Genomic DNA, 19,412 nt, shown 5'->3' with positions numbered 1-19,412 from the left:
GTCAACACGTGTGAATATACTTGTAACTATTTTCAATGAAATGAGATTTGTTATGAACATTATTTATTATTACTTATTTAACCCAGTAAATGATGGATATGTAAACTAACTTTAAAATTATTACTTGGATTTTGGGGGAAGTATTTTCTTTTTTTTTTTAGTGATTTTAATTTTTTCCACTATAGCTAATTCTGTGAATTTATAGTGTTCTGTCAATTTCCTACTGTACAGCAAAGTGACTCAGTCACACATACATATATATATACATTCTTTTTCTCACATTATCCTCCAGTATGCTCCATCATAAGTGACCAGATATAGTTCCCAGTACTATACAGCAGGATCTCATTGCTTATCCATTCCAAAGGCAATAGTTTGTATCTATTAACCCCAAATTCCCAGTCCATCCCACTCCCTCCCCCTCCCCCTTGGCAACCAAAAGTCTGTTCTCCAAGTCCATTAGTTTATTTTCTGTGGAAAGGCTCATTTGTGCCATATATTAGATTCAAGATATAAGTGATATCATATGGTATTTTTTTCTCTTTCTGACTTACTTCACTTAGTATGAGAGTCTCTATTTCCATCTACATCGCTGAAAATGACATTATTTTATTCTTTTTTATGTCTGCATAGTATTCCATTGTGTATATATACCACTTCTTAATCCATTCATCTATTGACCGACATTTAGGTGTTTTCCATGTCTTGGCTGTTGTGAATAGTGCTGCAATGAACATATGGGTGCGTGTGTCTATTTCAGGGAAAGTTTTGTCCAGATATATGCCCAAGAGTTGGATTGCTGGGTCATATGGTAGTTCTATGTTTAGTATTCTGAGGTACCTCCATACTGTTTTCCACAATGCTTGTACCAAATTACATTCCAGCCAACAGTGTAGAAGGGTTTCCTTTTCTCCACACCCCCTACAGCATTTGTTATTTGTGAACTTATTAATGATGGCCATTCTGACTGGTGTGAGGTGGTATCTCATAGTGGTTTTGATTTGCATTTGCATTTCTCTAGTAATCAGTGATATTAAGCACTTTTTCTTGTGCTTGTTGGCCATCTGTATATCTTCTCTGGAGAAATGTCTATTCAGGTGTTTTGCCCATTTTTCCATTGGTTGTTGGGTTTTTTGCTGTTGAGTTGTATACGTTGTTTATATATTTTAGAGATTAGGTCGTTGTCAGTTGTATCATTTTGAAACTATTTTCTCCCATTCTATAAGTTGTCTTTTTTTTTTTTTATGGTTTCCTTTGCTGTGAAAAAGCTTGTCAATTTGGTCAGGTCCAATTAGTTTATCTTTGCTTTTATTTCTGTTGCCTTGGGAGAATGACCTGAGAAAACATTTGTAAGGTTGATATCAGAGAATGTTTTGTCTATGTTCTCTTCTAGGCATTTGATGGTGTCTTGTCTTATGTTTAAGTCTTTAAGCCATTTGAGTTTATTTTTTGTGCATGGTGTGAGGATGTGTTCCAGTTTCATTGATTTACATGTGGCAGTTTTCATAGCACCACTTGCTGAAGAGACCGTCTTTTTCCCATTTTATATTCTTGCCTCCTTTGTTGAGGATTAATTGATCATAGGTGTCTGGGTTTATATTCTGATCCATTGGTCTGTATGTCTGTTTTGGTGCCAGTACCACACTGTCTTTTTTTTTTTTTTCCCAAATTGGGGCTAAGATTATCCTTGATTTTTTTAATAATTTTTATTTTTTCCATTGTACAGCAGAGTACATATATTTTTTTTCAATAATCCATTTTCTACTTTAAAAGTCCAAGATCTTACAAGTAGTTATATACATACAACTCCCCTTCAAACATCCAGGAATAAAAAAGTAGAGCACTAGGGGACAGATTAGAAAAAAAGATTGGAGAATAGAAGAAATAGAGCCATTTGAAAAAAAGATATCACTTTAATATTAAATTACTTTTAGAAAAAGACATTTAAGCACTAAAATCTTAAGATTTTTGAAGTGGTGCATGATCCAGTTAAGTTGGTGAAGTTGTCTAGTTTATGTGTTAACTTATTTTCAGAACAATTACTCTATATTTGCAATTTTTAGAAAGACTTTTTTACTTCTAGCTATAATGTACACTTTAGACTAAAATATGATAAAAGAAATTAATAAAATTATATTTGTCAGACAGAAATATTTCTTTCTGTAAACATGTTCCTAATGGAAAGAAATGAGTTGTTAAACATTTTAGACCTATTTATGAGTATTTTCTCCATTAAAACAAATATCAATTTTTCTGTGTAGATATGGAGGTTGGAGTTTTGGACTACCTTTGACTAAAGACCTGCGTTTTGATATAACAGCAGTTCCTGCTAATAGAACACTTGCCAAGGTAAATTATAATCTTTCTTTTGAGATATCGTACACATGAGAAAGTGAATTTGAAATATTCAAGCATTTTTATGAGGTTAAAACAAAACACTGACCAATCATTTGAAAAGCTCTTTGGAACAATCATATTCCATAATATAATGGTTCCTATCCTGTGTATTTATCCTAGGGAAAAGTGTACAGACAAGTACCCATTTTCATATACAAAAATGTACACAATAATATTTCTCAAATTAGGCAAAAACACAATCCTAAATGTTAACACACAGTAGAATAAAAAGGTAAACTCTTATGTACTCATTCAGTAGAACCTTCAGCCATGGAAATGAATGAGCTCAGTTTCATTCAACAAATAGGCTGACTCTCCCAAACATTATTAGGAAGCAAAGAAAAAGACAAAAAGGAATACATAACTATAATTACATGTACCATAAACTTTGAGAGTAGGCAAAACTCAACCATATTGTTTGAAGAAGTGAGAGAGTATTGCAATTAAAAAATGATATGTACTGGGAGCTCCCACTGTAATGCAGTGGAAACGAATCTGACTAGTATCCATTAGGATGCAGGTTTGATCTCTGGCCTCACTCAGTGGGTAAAAGATCCAGCATTGCCATGAACTGTGATGTAGGTCACAGAGGCAGCTTGGATCCCTCGTTGCTGTGGCTGTAGCTGTGGCATAGGCCACAGCTATAGCTCCAATTTGATGCCTAGTCTGGGAACTTCCATATGCCACAGGTGCAGCCCTTAAAAGACAAAAAAAAAAAAAAAAGAAAAAAAAATGAGATGTACTGGCTACTTTTATTTCTCACCCTGAGTGATGGGTTTACTGCCTTTACAATTTTTTATTAAACTATACATTAATGTTTTATGCATTTTCCCTTGTATATGGGTCATATATGTTTAGCTTTGCTTCTTAAAGAACATGGAAACTTGGAGTTCCCATCATAGGGCAGTGAAAACAATCTGACTAGGAACCATGAGGTTGCAGGTTCAGTTCCCGGCCTCATGCAGTGAGATAAAGATCTGGCATTGCCGTGAGCTGTGGTGTAGGTTGAAGACGCGGCTCGGATCTGATGTTGCTGTTGCTGTGGCTGTGGTGTAGACCAGCAGCTATGGTTCCAATCGGACCCCTAGCCTGGGAACCTCCATATGCTGCGGGTGCAGCCCTAAAAAAAAAGAACATGGAAACTTAACAGAATTTATGGATGTAAATAATCCCATTGACTTTTTTTTCTCCTAGATTATACATGTACTTTGAATTGTAAACAAGCTTGAGTCACAGAATCAGACACACATATGATTACTCATATGATCACAAGTAGTCTTTAAATTTTAAATTATTCTTCACGTATTTCTCATTTGGTAGTAAGAGATATATACAACTTGGGGGAAGTGAAGAAACTAATATTCATTTAGTGACTGTTATAAACCTAGCACCACTGTCATCTTGTACATCAACTACCTAATTTCATCCTTACAGCACACCTAAGAGAGATATTATTGAGTCTATGTTAGCTAGTTTTTACAAGGTCATATAGAAAGTAAATAGTTTCTGCTGGAGTTTGAATGCCCCCACTCTGTTCCTTTCTTCCCTTTCTCCACACATAGAGTAACCATTTTTGCATAAGGGAAGGAGTTCTAATATTAAATAATTTTTCTCTAAATCAGATTTATAATTTTGAATTATCAACTGGGTTTCTTGAGTTGAGCTATACCAATATTTTAAACCCCTCTGCTTTTGACATAGAAGGTAAAGAACTTACCTGCTTCTGGGTTATAACTAGCAGTAGAAAGTTAGTGGGGAGATTCAGGGTTATCAGTCTTTTTGCTAAAGGCGTCATGTTTGTATATTTAATTTATTTCTACAGCCAGGCCTATATACCATTTATTATTATTATTATTATTATTATTATTATTATTATTATTATTATTATTATTAATGAGAGACAGAATGCTTTAGTTCTATTCCAGCATTGCTATAGACTAGACACAGAGATGAAGATAATAATGATTTCTTCAGTTTATTTCAAGCTTTACCTGTAGAGAAGTTCTGGGATATCTAATAACTTGATGCTATCATGCAGAAAAAAACCCTATTTTCCCCAATCTCTGACCATCTTTAATTTGGAAACTTATACATCTTTGGTCAACACTCTAGGGGATGGTTCATAATTTCCAAGATGAAATAAGTTACTGGGAAATTGGTATACTTATTTTAAATGTAAATTCTAAACTGCCTAATTTATTTGAATACCATACCGATCTTGCCTTCTTTTGGAATTTAACAGGTATGGTATGATCCAGAAGGCTATCACTCCCTTCCAGCTTACCTCAACAGCTTTAATAATTTCCTCCTGCGAGTCAACATGTCAAAATACGATGCTGCCCGACACGGTAAAGTTACTTACACAGATGCTTCTTGTATTGCAGCTTTTGCTACTCTCCATAGAAAAATGCAAACTAGATCTCATTTCCTCCCAGTGGCAGCTATTTTATGGTATTTAAATCACAGATTTTTAAAAGGAGTTTGGAAATAGTAACTACAACCAGATGGAATATTCTGGATAATCCCCTTAACTTCAGGCTAATTTAGCTTCCTCGTTTATCAAGCCAGGATAATAATGCTGACTTCACACTTATTTCTGCTCTCACATCTAGTAGTTATATCTCATAGAAAACATATTTTATAACTGTTTACTTCTATACAGGCTGAAGATAAAATAATAATGTCAGTGAATATTGTACACGGATCTAAATGTGGAAACAAAACTTTTAAACTAGAAAGTCGTACCAGAAGTGAAGTGGTACCATTAATTGAGCACTTACCATGATGACACAAGCTTTGTATAAAATATTGCTAATCCTCAGCACCCTCTGAGGACTAGTATTATTGTTCCCTACTGTTATTTTTCTGGGAATCAGAGTGGGATTTGAACCCAGGCCTGTTTGGCTCCTGCCTCTTCATTTTCCTAATACTTCTCTATACTCATCCAGGTCTACTTTAGTGGGATTTCCCAATAAGCTTCCACATAGTTTTTAAAAGGGTTCGGAATTGAAAGAAACTGATTTTTTTCTAATTCAATTACTGTTCATCAGACTATTCATCTTCTTCAGCCTTGCTCAAATTATTTCCCCACGCTGGTCCTCAAAAATAATAAATATGGAGAAAAATGGAGGAACATATTTGCTGGCCAACTCTGAGTTACTAGCCTAACATATGGGCTAACACATAGACTATTGTTTTTCAAAACGCCGACGTCTACCTTTCCTCCATCTCCCTACTGTTGTATGTAATAGCATGTGCTGGGTGTTCTGGGGATTGTAGAAGTAAACTGCAGAATCAAATACTTATTCTGGGAACAGAATCTTTCAGAGTCTTCATTTCAGAGAAAGCAGTATTTTTCCCAACTGCTTTGGCATTTTCCTAGCAGCAGGAACAGTAAGAAAATAACAAAATTGATAGGTAGTCCTTAGACCTAGAAGATCAATAAAGGGTGTAGTCAAAAGTGGTAAGTTAAGTTAAATAGTGACCAAAGCCAGGTGGGTCTAGTATAACCTGGTTTGAAATACTATTGAACATTTGACTTTTAGTAGGATGTCGTATTCAGAGCAAAAGACCCTTGCTGCTGTGACAGATAATAAAAATGTAAGAAGTTTAGAAATGACTAGGGGGAAATGTTGCAAAGGTATGTATGTAAGAAAAAGAGACAATGCCCCTTTTAAAGGGTCGGCTTTTGAAACCAGTATTCAGATTTAATTTATTATTAGTGTTCCTTACCAAAACCAAAGCAATCTGGATCAGTTTAGACCACATCAGGCTTTCTGTGGCCCTTACAACTGTGTTTTAAGTTGCAGAGTCTAAAGAATTAATAATTCTGGAATATAAACTTTATATTGACCCCTAAAGGAAATTTTTGTTTGTTTGCTTGCTTGTTTTTTCAAGCAAGAAAAGTGTTATACAGGAAAACAAATAGCTCCCAGGACAGGCTGAGAGGGGGAAGAAGAATGCCCCCGCATTGTCCTATAGGAGTTTTTATCCCTTAATGATGGGGGTTACCAACGTGGGGCCCAGAAAGATATGGTTTTCTCCCATTGGCCTTGCACAGTTACTTATATCAGTCCTTGTCCAATAGGGGTCTTATAAGGGCAGAAATGTCCCATAAGTCTCATGGTTTCTTTGCCCTTTTCTTCCCATAGACTGAGTCACCAGTGGGTAAGAGATTAATGTCCATCTAGGCATAGGTACACTCCCTACAGTAAACAAGGCCTGTGGGGATGTTACTCCCTAGAGCCCTTAGCCAGAAATATTAATCAGTAGCCACATCAAAGAATGCATTGAAGCCCATGCTCCTGCACTGCCTATCTGAGTTGTTATTCTGCCTCAATCCCCCCCTCTAGAGTTGGAGACTCTAACTATGGGGCAAGAGAGGTAGGGGGGTGGAGGGTAGAGGCAACAACCACTCTGACTCCTTCCTGCTGAAAAGGGACATCCTTAGGAAATGTTTTAAATTTAAAAATAAAGCTTAGTGATAATCATTGTACAACTATAAATGTAATAAATTCATTGAGTAATTAAAAAAATAAAAATAAAATAAAATAAAGTAAAATGAAATAAAATAAAATAAAATAAAGCTTAGGAGTCCCGCTTTGGTGCAACAGGATCAGTGGTGTCTCTGCAGTGGCAAGGACATGGGTTTGATCCTGGCACAGCAGCCTGGCACAGTGTGTTAAAGATCCAGCATTGCCACAGCTGTGGCATAAGTCGAAAATCTGTCTTGGAGTCATTCCTTGGCCAGGAAACTCCATATGCCACAAGGCATCCAATAAATAAATAAATAAGGCTTAGTTTGAGTTATATAGCGATTAGTAGTAGTAGTAGTATGCCTTCTGTTTTTTATTAACTTTTCTTATACAGAGTTATGAAAGTGATAGCTTTCCACCTTCTCTGGAAGGAGTTTTTTTTCTTTCAAAGCAGACATCCATGTCACCTGAAAATACTTTTATTGTTTTCTAATGCATTGTAGGATCTACCATGATAATGTTGTCTTTAAAAATCAGCTCAATTATTTTCCTACCACCTGCCCCCCTACTACACTAGCTGTTTTAAGGCGTCTTTGTTGGATTCTATGTGAATTGAGATTTTGCTTTAGCTGTAAAGTTGATTCTCTTTGAATTTTAACATGCTAATAAAAATCTATTAATTAGTTTTCCTTTGCAATGCCAGTATCTGTTATATTCATGTGGTTCCCTCTAGCGGTTAATTTAACATGGAAATTCTGTTCTTTCTTCCCAAAGAATACAAATTTGCTTGTTTTTGCTAACAAATGTTACACAATGAGGCTCTTTTCCAAAAATAGTAACACATTGTTTCCTCCACCCTAGTGTTTATCCTTATTGCCTTAGTAACAATGGTCAATGAGAAGTTACTCATTTTAGGTTTACAAGCATAGAGACAGACAACAGAAAATGTGTTATTTTTAATATATATTTTATGTAGAGGAAAAAAATTGAAATTTTAAGATTTTAAGAGATTCAGTAAGCATTCATGGACTAATCACTGTGCTCAAGATGTTATGCTGGTGATGTTGAGAGTTCCCTGGTGGCTCAGCTGGTTATGGATCCATTGTGTTACTGCTGTGGCCTGGGTTCATCCCTGGCCTGGGAACTTCCACATGCAACAGGTGAAGAAAAAAAAAAAAAAAAGAAAGATATTTTGCTGGATGCTGTCAAGCCCACAGAGAAGATTGTAATATAGATTCCAAACCCTAATACTGTTACTTGATCTTTCAGCTAAAGATATGTACAAGAGAATTGGTTCAGCAGCATTGTTCATGGTGGAGCAACTGTAAATGTAAAGATTCCTCTGATGAAATAGTATTTCTTGATTCTGAAATACAAATCAGAAATAGGAGAAGTGTTTTCCCCTTGTCTATATTATATCTAGCAACAAGGTTTAAATAGGGCCCAAGGAAAATTGAATCTCAGTAAAAGAGAGTCCATTAATTTATATAAAAGATAAGAAAATTGCATTCCCCCAATGATGTGATTAAATTATAGGTCAAATTGACTATTATTGCTGTTCATTTCTTTGTTTTATTTTAACTATATATTTTTTCCACATATAACAGTTGCAGAATTCAATCTTAAAATATGTCATACTCTAATAAAAATTATAAGTTTAAGTTAATGGAAATAATAGAACTTTAGAATAATCTATAATAGTTGGGTGTTGTGAAAGAGCCTTCATATCACAATGTAATGAACATAATGCTATATGATCAGTAAGTGAGAAAGTTCTTGCTCAGCTTATAACCCTACAGGAAAACATGTTTAAGGGGTATACTCACTCCTATCCCCTATCATTCTTTCCCAAAGTTCCTCAGACAGTATAGGTTTTGCCTCTACACCATGTCCTTTGGGAAACTTGACAGCCCATTTTGACTCTGGCTAACCAACTTTCCTCTCAGGAAAAGGAGGAAAGAACCTTGCTTCTAATTCAGAAAGTATAACTAATGCTGGGAGATACAAATAATTAAGAACCATATTGGAATTAAGTGGCTACTTTTCTGGAGCCAGCTAGTTTCTTCTCAGGCTACAGTATTTCCCTGCCATATCCAATATGGCACGATGAAAAGAGATGAGGGTGGAAAGTGTCTCCTCTTTAGGAGATCCTCACATAATTGGTCTCCCTTTGAGTTGCTTCTTTAAATGTCATACATATCTAAAGTTCCACTGATACAAACATACATATGACCATGGAGAGGAGAAAGTAGAAAACAATTGCTTAAGTTTAATAGAGGGGAAACATACCACATAAGAAGTGTAAATTCTTGCCCCTTCCCTCAAAATTCTGTAACAATGTGGAAAAAACTGGGGCGTGTGTGTGGGTGTATGTGTGTGTGAGAGAGAGAGAAAGAGAGAGAAAGAAAGAGTGAGTGCCATCAATTGTATGGCATTGATGTGACTGGGAGTGGATGGGAATCATTTTCTTTTGAAAGAATATCCCCAAATTAAAATTCTTTAGAAAATATTACATTATTCATCTAAAGTTGGTATTTATAATTAACTGAATACCTACTAATGAAAAGAACTCTCTTTTCTTTAAGGTATCATCATGTATAGCCATCCTTATCCAGGAGTGCAAGACCAAGAACAAGCCACGTAAGCAGATATATCTGGTGTCACTGCTATCTCTCTGGCATATCCAAGCCTCTGTATAAAGTGCTATAATTGGAAATCACAGTTGTATCTGAATGAATGTCAATCTAGAAGAGCTGGTAATATAAGTCACTAACTGGAATAAAAGGAAGTTTCTGACAGTGTGTAGAGTGAGGTTGCCAAGTAGAGTTTGTTGACTATAGATTCACAGGATCTGCTGCTTTTATAAGTCAAGTGCTTCATCATTTCAGCTTCCCTGCATAGCATTTAAGCACAATCTCTATGCTCAAGAATGATATACCTCTCGCATAACCCTGTAACCCTTGGAGACTGGGGTTTTTCTATCAAATATCCTAGTAAATTCAGATGCACTAGAGCTACATTTATCCCAGGGTCACAGCCAAGTCATGCAGAAGATATTATCTGGCTGCCTTGCAGGAAGACTTATTTGTGTCACAGCTAACTCTTGTACCGTATTGTTGATGGCTTTAGCCATGAATCTTTCTGAAAGGGAAAGCGTTCCAAAAACTTATGTGTGCTTTCCTCTCCCTATTGCTCACTATAGAATGAGCAGCTTAATCGATATTTTAGTGGCACTCTCCATCCTGATGGGCTACTCTGTCACCACTGCCAGCTTTGTCACCTATATTGTACGGGAGCATCAGACCAAAGCCAAGCAGCTGCAGCACATTTCAGGCATTGGTGTCACATGCTACTGGGTAACAAACTTCATTTATGACATGGTGAGTAACTTGTGTCTTTGGGGGAAGGACAGGATTGGTTTGGGTAGAAGACAGTTTTATATTTGAGGTTTATTTACCCCAGTTTGTTCAGATTATTGCCACAAAGACAGTAAATTTTAAAGAAATATATTGCATTAGGCTTATGTTCATCCAGTGGTTGGAGGAAAGAGAAATCCACCTGCCTGTCCTTATCTCTGTGATCTGAGGACCTTTTGAATCAGCTTCTCCAGGACATTTGTTAGAATGCATATTGCTGGTCCTCACTCCAGACCTGTGAGATCTATATCTTGGGACTGGAGCCTGGAGGATATGCATTTTTTTGGCCTTGCCCAGGACATGTGGAAGTTCCTGGGCCAGAGATCAAACCTGCTCCACAGCAGTGACCTAGGCCACTGAAGGCTGGATCCTTAACCCACCATACCACAAGAGAACTCCTAGAGAACATGCATTTTTAACAACCCCTCCCCAAATTATTTGAAGTACACTGAAGTTTGAGAACCACTGCTGTGGAGAAACAGAAGCTTCAGAGAATAGCCCACCCAATGGTACCTAATAATCAAGCTTATAAAAATTTAACCAACCAGTAGTGAATATTTTAAAGTAGTAGTCTCTGCTGAATGACATATTAGAGAAGATTAGTAGGGAAAATAAAGGATTAATTTCATTGATAGCTCTCTTATTTGCATAAAATTGGCCCAAAGTTCAGATGGTTTTTCTTGACTCCAAATGTACCAGTATTGGCCAAAAGCCCAGGATGGGTAGGTCTTTGCCTGGTGATTACGGTGAAATTGTCTGAGTTGCAGTAAAGACCATTGGCTTGAAGAGCTGGAGAGTAATTAACTGCGTATCCATTTGGTTAATGTGCCCAGTGAGGTCTGAAATGCATTTGTTGTAGAATTCAAATCTAAAAGAATGGTAGTGATTCCTCTAGACTTAATAGGAGCTTTAATGTGTTAAGAAAGCTTAAAGTACATACTTCTGTGAAGGGCTACTTATTACTTAGATTTTGTTATTGCATATCTGGTGCTTATTCCAAATTTAGGAGATTTCCTCCCAAATTAAATTACCCTCTCTTTCATTGTGTGCATCTTGGGGCATACTTCTCAGCATTTAATATTTCTGCTTGCCAATGAAACCCTGAATTCTTTGTTCATATCCTCGTGATTCTAAGAATGTATGGTACCTGCTGCCCTGCCGTTTTGCACAGAGTGGCTCACACTGATAACCAAGCCTTAGAAATCAACCATGAGACAGTTCCAGCATTCAAAATGAAATCAATACTTTGAGGACTGAATCTAATACCGACACCTAGCTATCTTAACTTTCTCACTGAAACTGTGCCACCAAATGATTCCAAGTCTTAAAGCCTGGAGGCAGGAACACCAGGGACTCCAAGTATCTCTGTAAAGATGGAGACTAGCCTGACCTAATATTGCAGGAAACAAATTCTAGAGTGAAAACAATGTAGAATTAACTGTTACAAGTAACAGGAACATAGATAAAAATTCATTTCTTCAAGTGTTTCTAGGTCAGTTTTTTACAGTTTTAAACTAGAAGGGCTATTGATTTTTTAAAAAAAATACTTGCTACATGTTAAACATTGTTTTACATATTCCCATAGGCCTTCTACTTGGTGCCTGTAGCATTTTCTATTGGTGTCATTGCAATTTTCAAGTTACCTGCCTTCTACAGTGAAAACAACCTAGGCGCTGTATCTCTCCTACTTCTGCTGTTTGGGTAAGCTGCAACAAAAGAAGAATTAACTGAATTAAGTGCTCCTAGATACAAACAGGACCTAAATCTCATTAGCTAATTTACAATTGTCTTGGGGTTTCATTAGTCATGAGTAATGATTAACAATACATTACACTTGTAGTCTATAGTCTGTACAGTGTAATACTTTTGAAAATTATGTTGTTATTTGTAGTAATACCTATCATTAATGAGTACTTACTAGGTGCCCAGTGTCACACTTATACATTTACATATGTAATTTAATTTAGATAAAAATGGAAGCTTTAGAATAATCAGAAAATGTAAATACAGATTTGAACTTATGTATTAATAAATTGTGAATATATATAAGTATATATGGCCTTAAAAAGTAAATATATTCATGTATGTTTATTTTCATTTATATTTTTATGGATGCCTAAGAACATATACATAATATTGTTTCTTAATAATATAGGTAATAGTTTGATATAATCAATGCTTAGCATAGCAGTTTTCTCTGCCCTGAGTGTATGTGTTGTGTCCATTTAGTTAGCCATTGTAGCTGATGAAGGATCTGTCTCTAGTTCTACTTCCTTACCCCAAAAGTTTCTTGAGTATTTGCTCAAAACAGGATATCCAGTTTCTGTCTGCTTAGCTCCCTACAATAGTGTCATTTTTCCCCCTCAACTTTAAATTGTAAGATATATATCAATAAACTCATATCTCTGAACAAAAAAAAAAAAAAAGGTCTTGCTTGGGTAGGGTAACACCATCTCCAGGAAAAATTAATTTGTAGTTGTAATGATGTCAGACTATCAGGATTCCTTCCTTTATTATTATTTAAAAGGTGTGCTTTGGATTTTTTTTTTTTTTTGGCTGCTGTTAATAAAAAGGATAAAAGACAGAAAATACGAGGCTTGACAACTCAGCCCTAATGTTTATGTTCACCTTACAATGCCATCTAAGTTATTTACTTATGTAGTAAAGAATAATTAAGCCATATTTTAAGTCTTAGTATCATTATCCTAAAGGTATGCCACATTTTCCTGGATGTACTTGCTGGCTGGGCTCTTCCATGAAACAGGAATGGCTTTCATCACTTACGTCTGCATCAACCTTTTTTTTGGCATCAACTCCATTGTTTCCCTGTCGGTGGTGTACTTTCTTTCCAAGGAAAAGCCTAATGATCCGGTAAGGTCCTTTCTTAGTCTGCTAAACTTCAGTAAATTGATCAAATGCTTCAGTATGTTCAAGGTGGAAAGATTTTCTGTAATTTGCATTCTCTGAATAAAATAGAGGAATTTCATTTGACTCTTAAATTTAGTAGAGGGGAACTACAGTCTTGTACAATTATTTTAGGCTCCACCTAGGTTAATGTTTATGATTGTATTTATGCAGTGTGAAAACTATTGTCATGTGATGGATGGTCTTAAGTAGGGGAATGGAGATGAAATCAGATACATTGTATGGCACTACAAAAATCATGCAGCCAATCAGTCAGAGAAAATTTTTGACTCATTAACAAATTGTTATGGTATAGGTAGGGACAAAGACAATGACTTAGTTATATGACTAGGGGTTAAGATTCATTGAACATCCACAGAGAAAAAACCTAATTCATTCCCTTTCAGTCATGCTTTGGCGTCTACTTCATTGTAAGCATCACTTTGAATTTAGAGTTGACAATTATGGTTACTGAGAAGGGAAGCTCTAACAGTGCCAGACAATTGAATGGAAAAGAATAGAAAGGAAATGAAGTTGGGTGTGGACAAGCACACTCCAGAAGAAGAAAACTCGTAAGGTGGCAGTGGTTGGTCCCAAGTGTGAATAACATGAAAATGAGCCGTTTGCTCTTCATTGAGATAGACTGTCTCTCCTTTCATGCCATTTTATCATTTTATTCCCTTTTCAAGTAGGAATTATTTTAGGTTCTGAAACTTTACTATACTAAATACCTCCTTTACTCAGGCACCTACCCATAGATATCCCATGCCAGCACCTGGCTATTACTACATTCCTAGGAGCTATGGAAGGTCCAGAAGTGAGTCTTCCCCCAGGGTTTGGCACATGTTCAACTATCTCAAAGAATATATATAATCCTCTTCTGCTGGTATTTTAGTAATAAATCTCCACAGTTTGGTTATAGTGAATGTTTATATGTAAATTCAGCATGTATGTAAAATAATTGCCAATCTAGATAAGCTTCTCAGGTTTCAATATTTACCCTCACCTAGTTTCAAATTTTTGTCAATTATTGGAAGACTAACACTGAGCTTTATTTTTATTCCTCTTATTTCAGACTTTAGAACTTATTTCTGAAACCCTCAAGCGCATTTTCCTGATATTCCCACAATTCTGTTTTGGCTACGGTTTGATTGAACTTTCTCAACAGCAGTCAGTCCTAGACTTCTTAAAAGCATATGGAGTGGAATATCCTAGTGAAACCTTTGAAATGGATAAACTAGGTGCAATGTTTGTGGCTTTGGTTTCTCAAGGAACTATGTTCTTTTTCTTGCGACTTTTAATCAACGAGTGGCTAATAAAGAAATACAGGTAAATACAATGAAAACAGTGTTTGATATCCTTGACAAAACTCAATTCAAAGTATTCAGAGAGGGGTCAACAATCTAAGCATTTCCATTAGGAATATGGAGATGTTTTGCTCAAAAAACTTTTAAAAATTGTAGCATAATTCACCATTTATTTCATTCAGTAAGTACTTATCAAACCTTACTATGGGTTTGCAAGTATTGTTGTAAAGTGAGAGCGTAAAATTAAATGAACACTATTGTTAGTCTTAAAGAGACCAAGATATAGTGATGGAGAAAAAATATGTATATAAACAAAAGATGTAATCTTTGAGCTGAGCTTGGAAGGATAGAAAGTAGAAGCGGGGAAAGAGAATTGAGTATGCATATTAGCAATGAATTTGGGAAAAAAGGGTCAAGCAAAGTCAGGACAAAATCATAAATAGAAAGAAATACACATACCATTGACCTATTAATTCTATTTCTCGGAATTTTTCCAACAGATATGCTCACATATATGCAGAATTATGTATGTATAAAGTTATCATAATAACCATCTCTAATAACAAAAGAATGAAAACAATCTAAATGTCCTCCCTTTAGGGACTGGTTAAATAAATTATATGCATAATTTATAAGTGAAACACTATTCAGGCATTAGAAAGAATGATGCATTTCACTATGTAACATTTGAGATTACTTCTAATATTTATTGAGAAATTCAAGATTCAGAACTATATATGAAGTATATTACCATTTGAGTTTTAAAAAAGAAATATGTATTATTTATGCATACATATGCATAGACTGTTTCTAATTATGAGTGCTTCTGCTAAAGAGAACTATATGTGGTTGAAGGAAACTACTTTTCACTAAATATTCTTCAGAACCTTTTTTTTGGCTGTGCAGAAGTTCCCAGGCCAGAAATTAAACTCATGGCACCACAGCAAATCCAGTCACAGCAATGACAAGCCAGATCCTTAACTGGCTAAACCACCAAGGAACTCCACCATTCTACTTTGAATACATGAAATGAATGTTTCATCTATTGAAAAATAAGACAAGTTAATGATAATGAATGAAGACAAGAGCAAAGATAGAAAAGTCTTGGGGCATATTTGAGAAATGAGTAATACACTTTGATTAGAGCATAGCTTAAATGTAATGAAAGCGTAGGAGCTAAAATGTGAGACTGGAAAATTTGGAGTCTACCGATTGCTTGGTTAGGAGTGATAACTTGGATTTTATTCAATGAACAAATAGTAAGTAGTTTTTAAAACAGAAACCAACAGAATCAAATGGTATGTTAAGAGCTGTGATTTTTGTGGAGATCGTGGAGATTGGAAGGGAAGAGTCAGAGACACTGGAGCAGTTTGAGGTTTCTGGATAAATCTAGGTGAGGAAAAAAAAATGAAAGCCTGTGATGGTAATAGAAACAGACAGAAAATGATCGATGACTAGCTGTTAAAAGGAATTTCCAGTGCCAGGAGACTGACTGCATGAGTGGATTTTGGAGTGGGGAAGAGTCAAAGAAAGCATTGTAATTGGAATCTCTGGGGATATCATTATAAAGAAAACTGGGACATTGGGAGGAAAATCTGAATTGGTTTGCTTTGGTATTTGTTAGGCAAGATGCTGAAGTAGGTTTGAGATTCAGTGAGTTTTCAGGGCTGATAACTGTAATATACTGGCCAGATTGTAGGTAAGACATTCACAGTAAAAAGACAATAGAATAATATTCATATTATTGATGACAAAAGAAAAAATAGGATTTTTTTTTAAAGGCAATCATTGACCATGGGCTTATATAAGCATTGATTCTGTTTTCTGTTAGGAAGTTAACTCTCAGACCTAAACTAATTTCCTTGTTAAGAAATTAAGATTCTGAATTGAAATAGTGGATCCATAAGTTATTAAGGCATGGAAAGCAAAAACTGCTTCTCAATTATATCAGTGAATATTGTAAGGAGCATTCATACTAATTTTTAAGTTATTTGGGTACCATAATGCATAAAAAAATTTTTTTAAAAACCTAGTATGTGATAGCACACTTTTAGTGAAGTGAGAACTCATTAAAATAGGTCAAAACTGAGTGGTACCATTTCAGAATCATTGATAGAAAATCATTGGGTCCATTTTTTAGACTCTTCTTCAGAAAATTTAATTCCTCACCTGTAATTGAGAAAATAGATGAAGATGAGGATGTGCAGGCTGAGAGATTAAGAGTTGAGAATGGTGCAAGTGAATTTGATCTGGTACAACTCCACCGTCTCACAAAGACCTACCAACTTATCCACAAAAAGATTATAGCTGTAAACAACATCAGCATTGGAATACCTGCTGGGGAGGTAAGGAACTATGTTTTGTTTCTAAGTATGCTTTATAATGACCTGGTAAATGACAAATAAAAATCTTTATCTTTTCTTAATTCTTGCTTAGAAATATGAAAGTGAACCACTGAATATTTTGATGGCCTCTATATGTATAATTTACATCCGTTCATGTGTTACCCTAGAAGTCTTCCCTGTTGGCAGGGAGGACTCACCATCCACCAAGTCCTGAGCCCCTTCCCAAGTTACTGTCCTCCCTGGGTGAACTTGCAGTCAACAAGTCTGTGCAGGGTGCTCTTTTCTTTTTTTCTTTTCTTTATAAAATTTTTAAAAGATCAATGAACTTTATTATATTTATAGTTGTATAGCCATCATCACAACCTAATTTCACATTTCCATCTGAAACCCCCAGCCCATCCCCCCGCAACATGTCTCCTTGGCTAACCATAAATTTTTCAAAGTCTGAGTCAGTTTCTGTTCTGCAAGTAAGTTCATTGCATCCTTTTTTTAGACTACACATACAAGTGATAGCATATGATGTTTATGTTTCACTGTCTGACTGTCTTCACTTAGCATAATTTCTAGGTCCATCCATGTTGCTGCAAATGCCATTATTTCATTCCTTTTTATGGCTGAGTACTATTCCATTGTGTACATGTACCACATCTTCTATAGCCACTCCTCTGTCAATGGACATTTAGGTTGCTTCCATGTCTTGGCCATTGTATATAGTGCTGCAGTGAACATTGGCATACAGGTATCTCTTCAAGTCATGGTTTTCTCTGGCTAGATGCCCAGGAGTGGGAATGCTGGAGACTATGGTAATTCTAGTTTTAGTTTTTTGGGGAATCTCCAAACTGTTTTCCATAGTGGTTGTGTCAGTTTATATTCTCCCACCAATAGTGTAAGACGGTCCCTTTCCTCCACACCCTCTCCAAAATTTATCGTTTGTAGACTTTTTAATGGTGGCCATTTTGGTCGATGTAAGGTGGTACTGCATAGTAGTTTTGATTTGCATTCCTCTAATAATTAGTGATGTTGAACATCTTCTCATGTGTTTTTTGGCCACCTGTATGTCTTCTTTGGAGAACTGTCTGTTTAGATCTTCTGCCCACTTTTTGATGGAGTTTTTTGTTTTTTTGGTGTTGAGCTGCAGGTGATGTTTATCTATTTTGGAAATTAATCCCTTGTCTGTCACTTCATTTGCAAATATTTTCTCCCATTCTGTGGGATGTCATTTTGTTTCATTTAGGGTTTCCTTTGATGTGAAAAACTTTTAAGTTTAATTAGGTTCCATTTATTTATTTCTCTTTTTATTGGCATTACTCTAGGAGGTGGGTCTGAGAAGATATCACTGTGGTTTATGTCAGAGAGTGTTTGGCCTATGTTTTCCTCTAAAAATATTATAGTATCTGGTCTTATATTTAGATCTTTAATCCACTTTGAGTTTATTTTTATGTATGGTGTTAGAGAGTATTCTAATTTCATTCTTTTATATGCAGTGGTCCAGTTTTCCCAGCACCACTTGTTGAAGAGACTATCTTTTCGCCACTGTATTTTCTTGACTCCTTTGTCATAGATTAGTTAGCCATAGGTGCATGGGTTTAATTCTGGGCTTTCTATCCTGTTCCACTGATCTATATTTCTATTTTTGTGCCAGCACCATGATGACTGTTTTGATGACTGCAGCTTTGTAGTATAGCTGGGGGTCAGGGAACCTGATTCTCCAGCTCCATTTATCTTTCTCAGGATTGCTTTGGCTCTTCTGGGTCTTTTATGCTTCCAAACAGACTTTAAAATATTTTGTTATAGTTCTGTGAAAAATGCCATTGTGACTTGATAAGGATTGCATTGATTCTGGAGATTGTCTTGTTAGTATAGTCATTTTGACAATACTGATTGTTCCAATCCAAGAGTATGGTATATCTTCCATCTGTATGTGTCTTCTTTGATTTCATTTCATCAGTGTCTTATAGTTTTCAGAGTATAGGTCTTCTTCAGGTAGAATTTATTCCTAGGCTAGGTATTTTATTCTCCCCCCCACTTTTTTTTTTTTTTTTTTTTTTTGTATTTTTAGGGCTGCACCTATGGCACATGGAATTCCCAGGCTAGGGGGTCAAATTGGAGCTGTAGCTGCCAGCTTACACCACAACCATAGCAACATGGGATCCAAGCCATGACTGTGACCTACACCACAGCTCACAGCAAAACCGGATCCTTAACCCACTGAGTGAGCCAGAGATTCAACTGCTATCTTCATGGATACTAGTCAGGTTTGTTACTGCTAGCCACAAAAGGAAACTCCCTAGTATTTTATTCTTTTTGATGCAATGGCAAATGGGATTGTTTCTCTAATTTCTCTTTCTGATCTTTCATTGTTAGTAACATAGAGATGCAGTAGGTTTCTGGGTATTAATCTTATGTCATACAACTTTACCAAATTCATTAATGAGCTCTAACAGTTTTGTGATAGCATCTTTAGGATTTTCAAGGTATAGCATCATGTCACCTGCAAACAGTGTTAGTTTTACATCTTCCTTTCCAATTTGGATTAATTTTATTTCTTTTTCTTCTCTGCTTGCCATG

General features: G+C 35.8%; 1 protein-coding gene across 1 annotated transcript in view; it reads left to right on the top strand.

Moving 5' to 3' along the window:
* The window catches only part of ABCA12 (ATP binding cassette subfamily A member 12), a 206,306-nt gene that overhangs the window by 166,704 nt on the left and 20,190 nt on the right, over nucleotides 1-19,412 (top strand). The window contains 8 exon segments of the mRNA XM_021074975.1: nucleotides 2,262-2,349; nucleotides 4,640-4,745; nucleotides 9,458-9,512; nucleotides 10,075-10,252; nucleotides 11,874-11,989; nucleotides 13,000-13,159; nucleotides 14,268-14,521; nucleotides 16,640-16,844. Of these exon segments, the coding sequence (XP_020930634.1) occupies nucleotides 2,262-2,349; nucleotides 4,640-4,745; nucleotides 9,458-9,512; nucleotides 10,075-10,252; nucleotides 11,874-11,989; nucleotides 13,000-13,159; nucleotides 14,268-14,521; nucleotides 16,640-16,844 (1,162 nt within the window).

Source organism: Sus scrofa, chromosome 15 (assembly GCF_000003025.6).
Source record: "Sus scrofa isolate TJ Tabasco breed Duroc chromosome 15, Sscrofa11.1, whole genome shotgun sequence".
Taxonomy (NCBI): domain Eukaryota; kingdom Metazoa; phylum Chordata; class Mammalia; order Artiodactyla; family Suidae; genus Sus; species Sus scrofa.
Note: the sequence above shows the minus strand (reverse complement) of the source record. Positions and strands in the feature narration are given on the sequence as shown.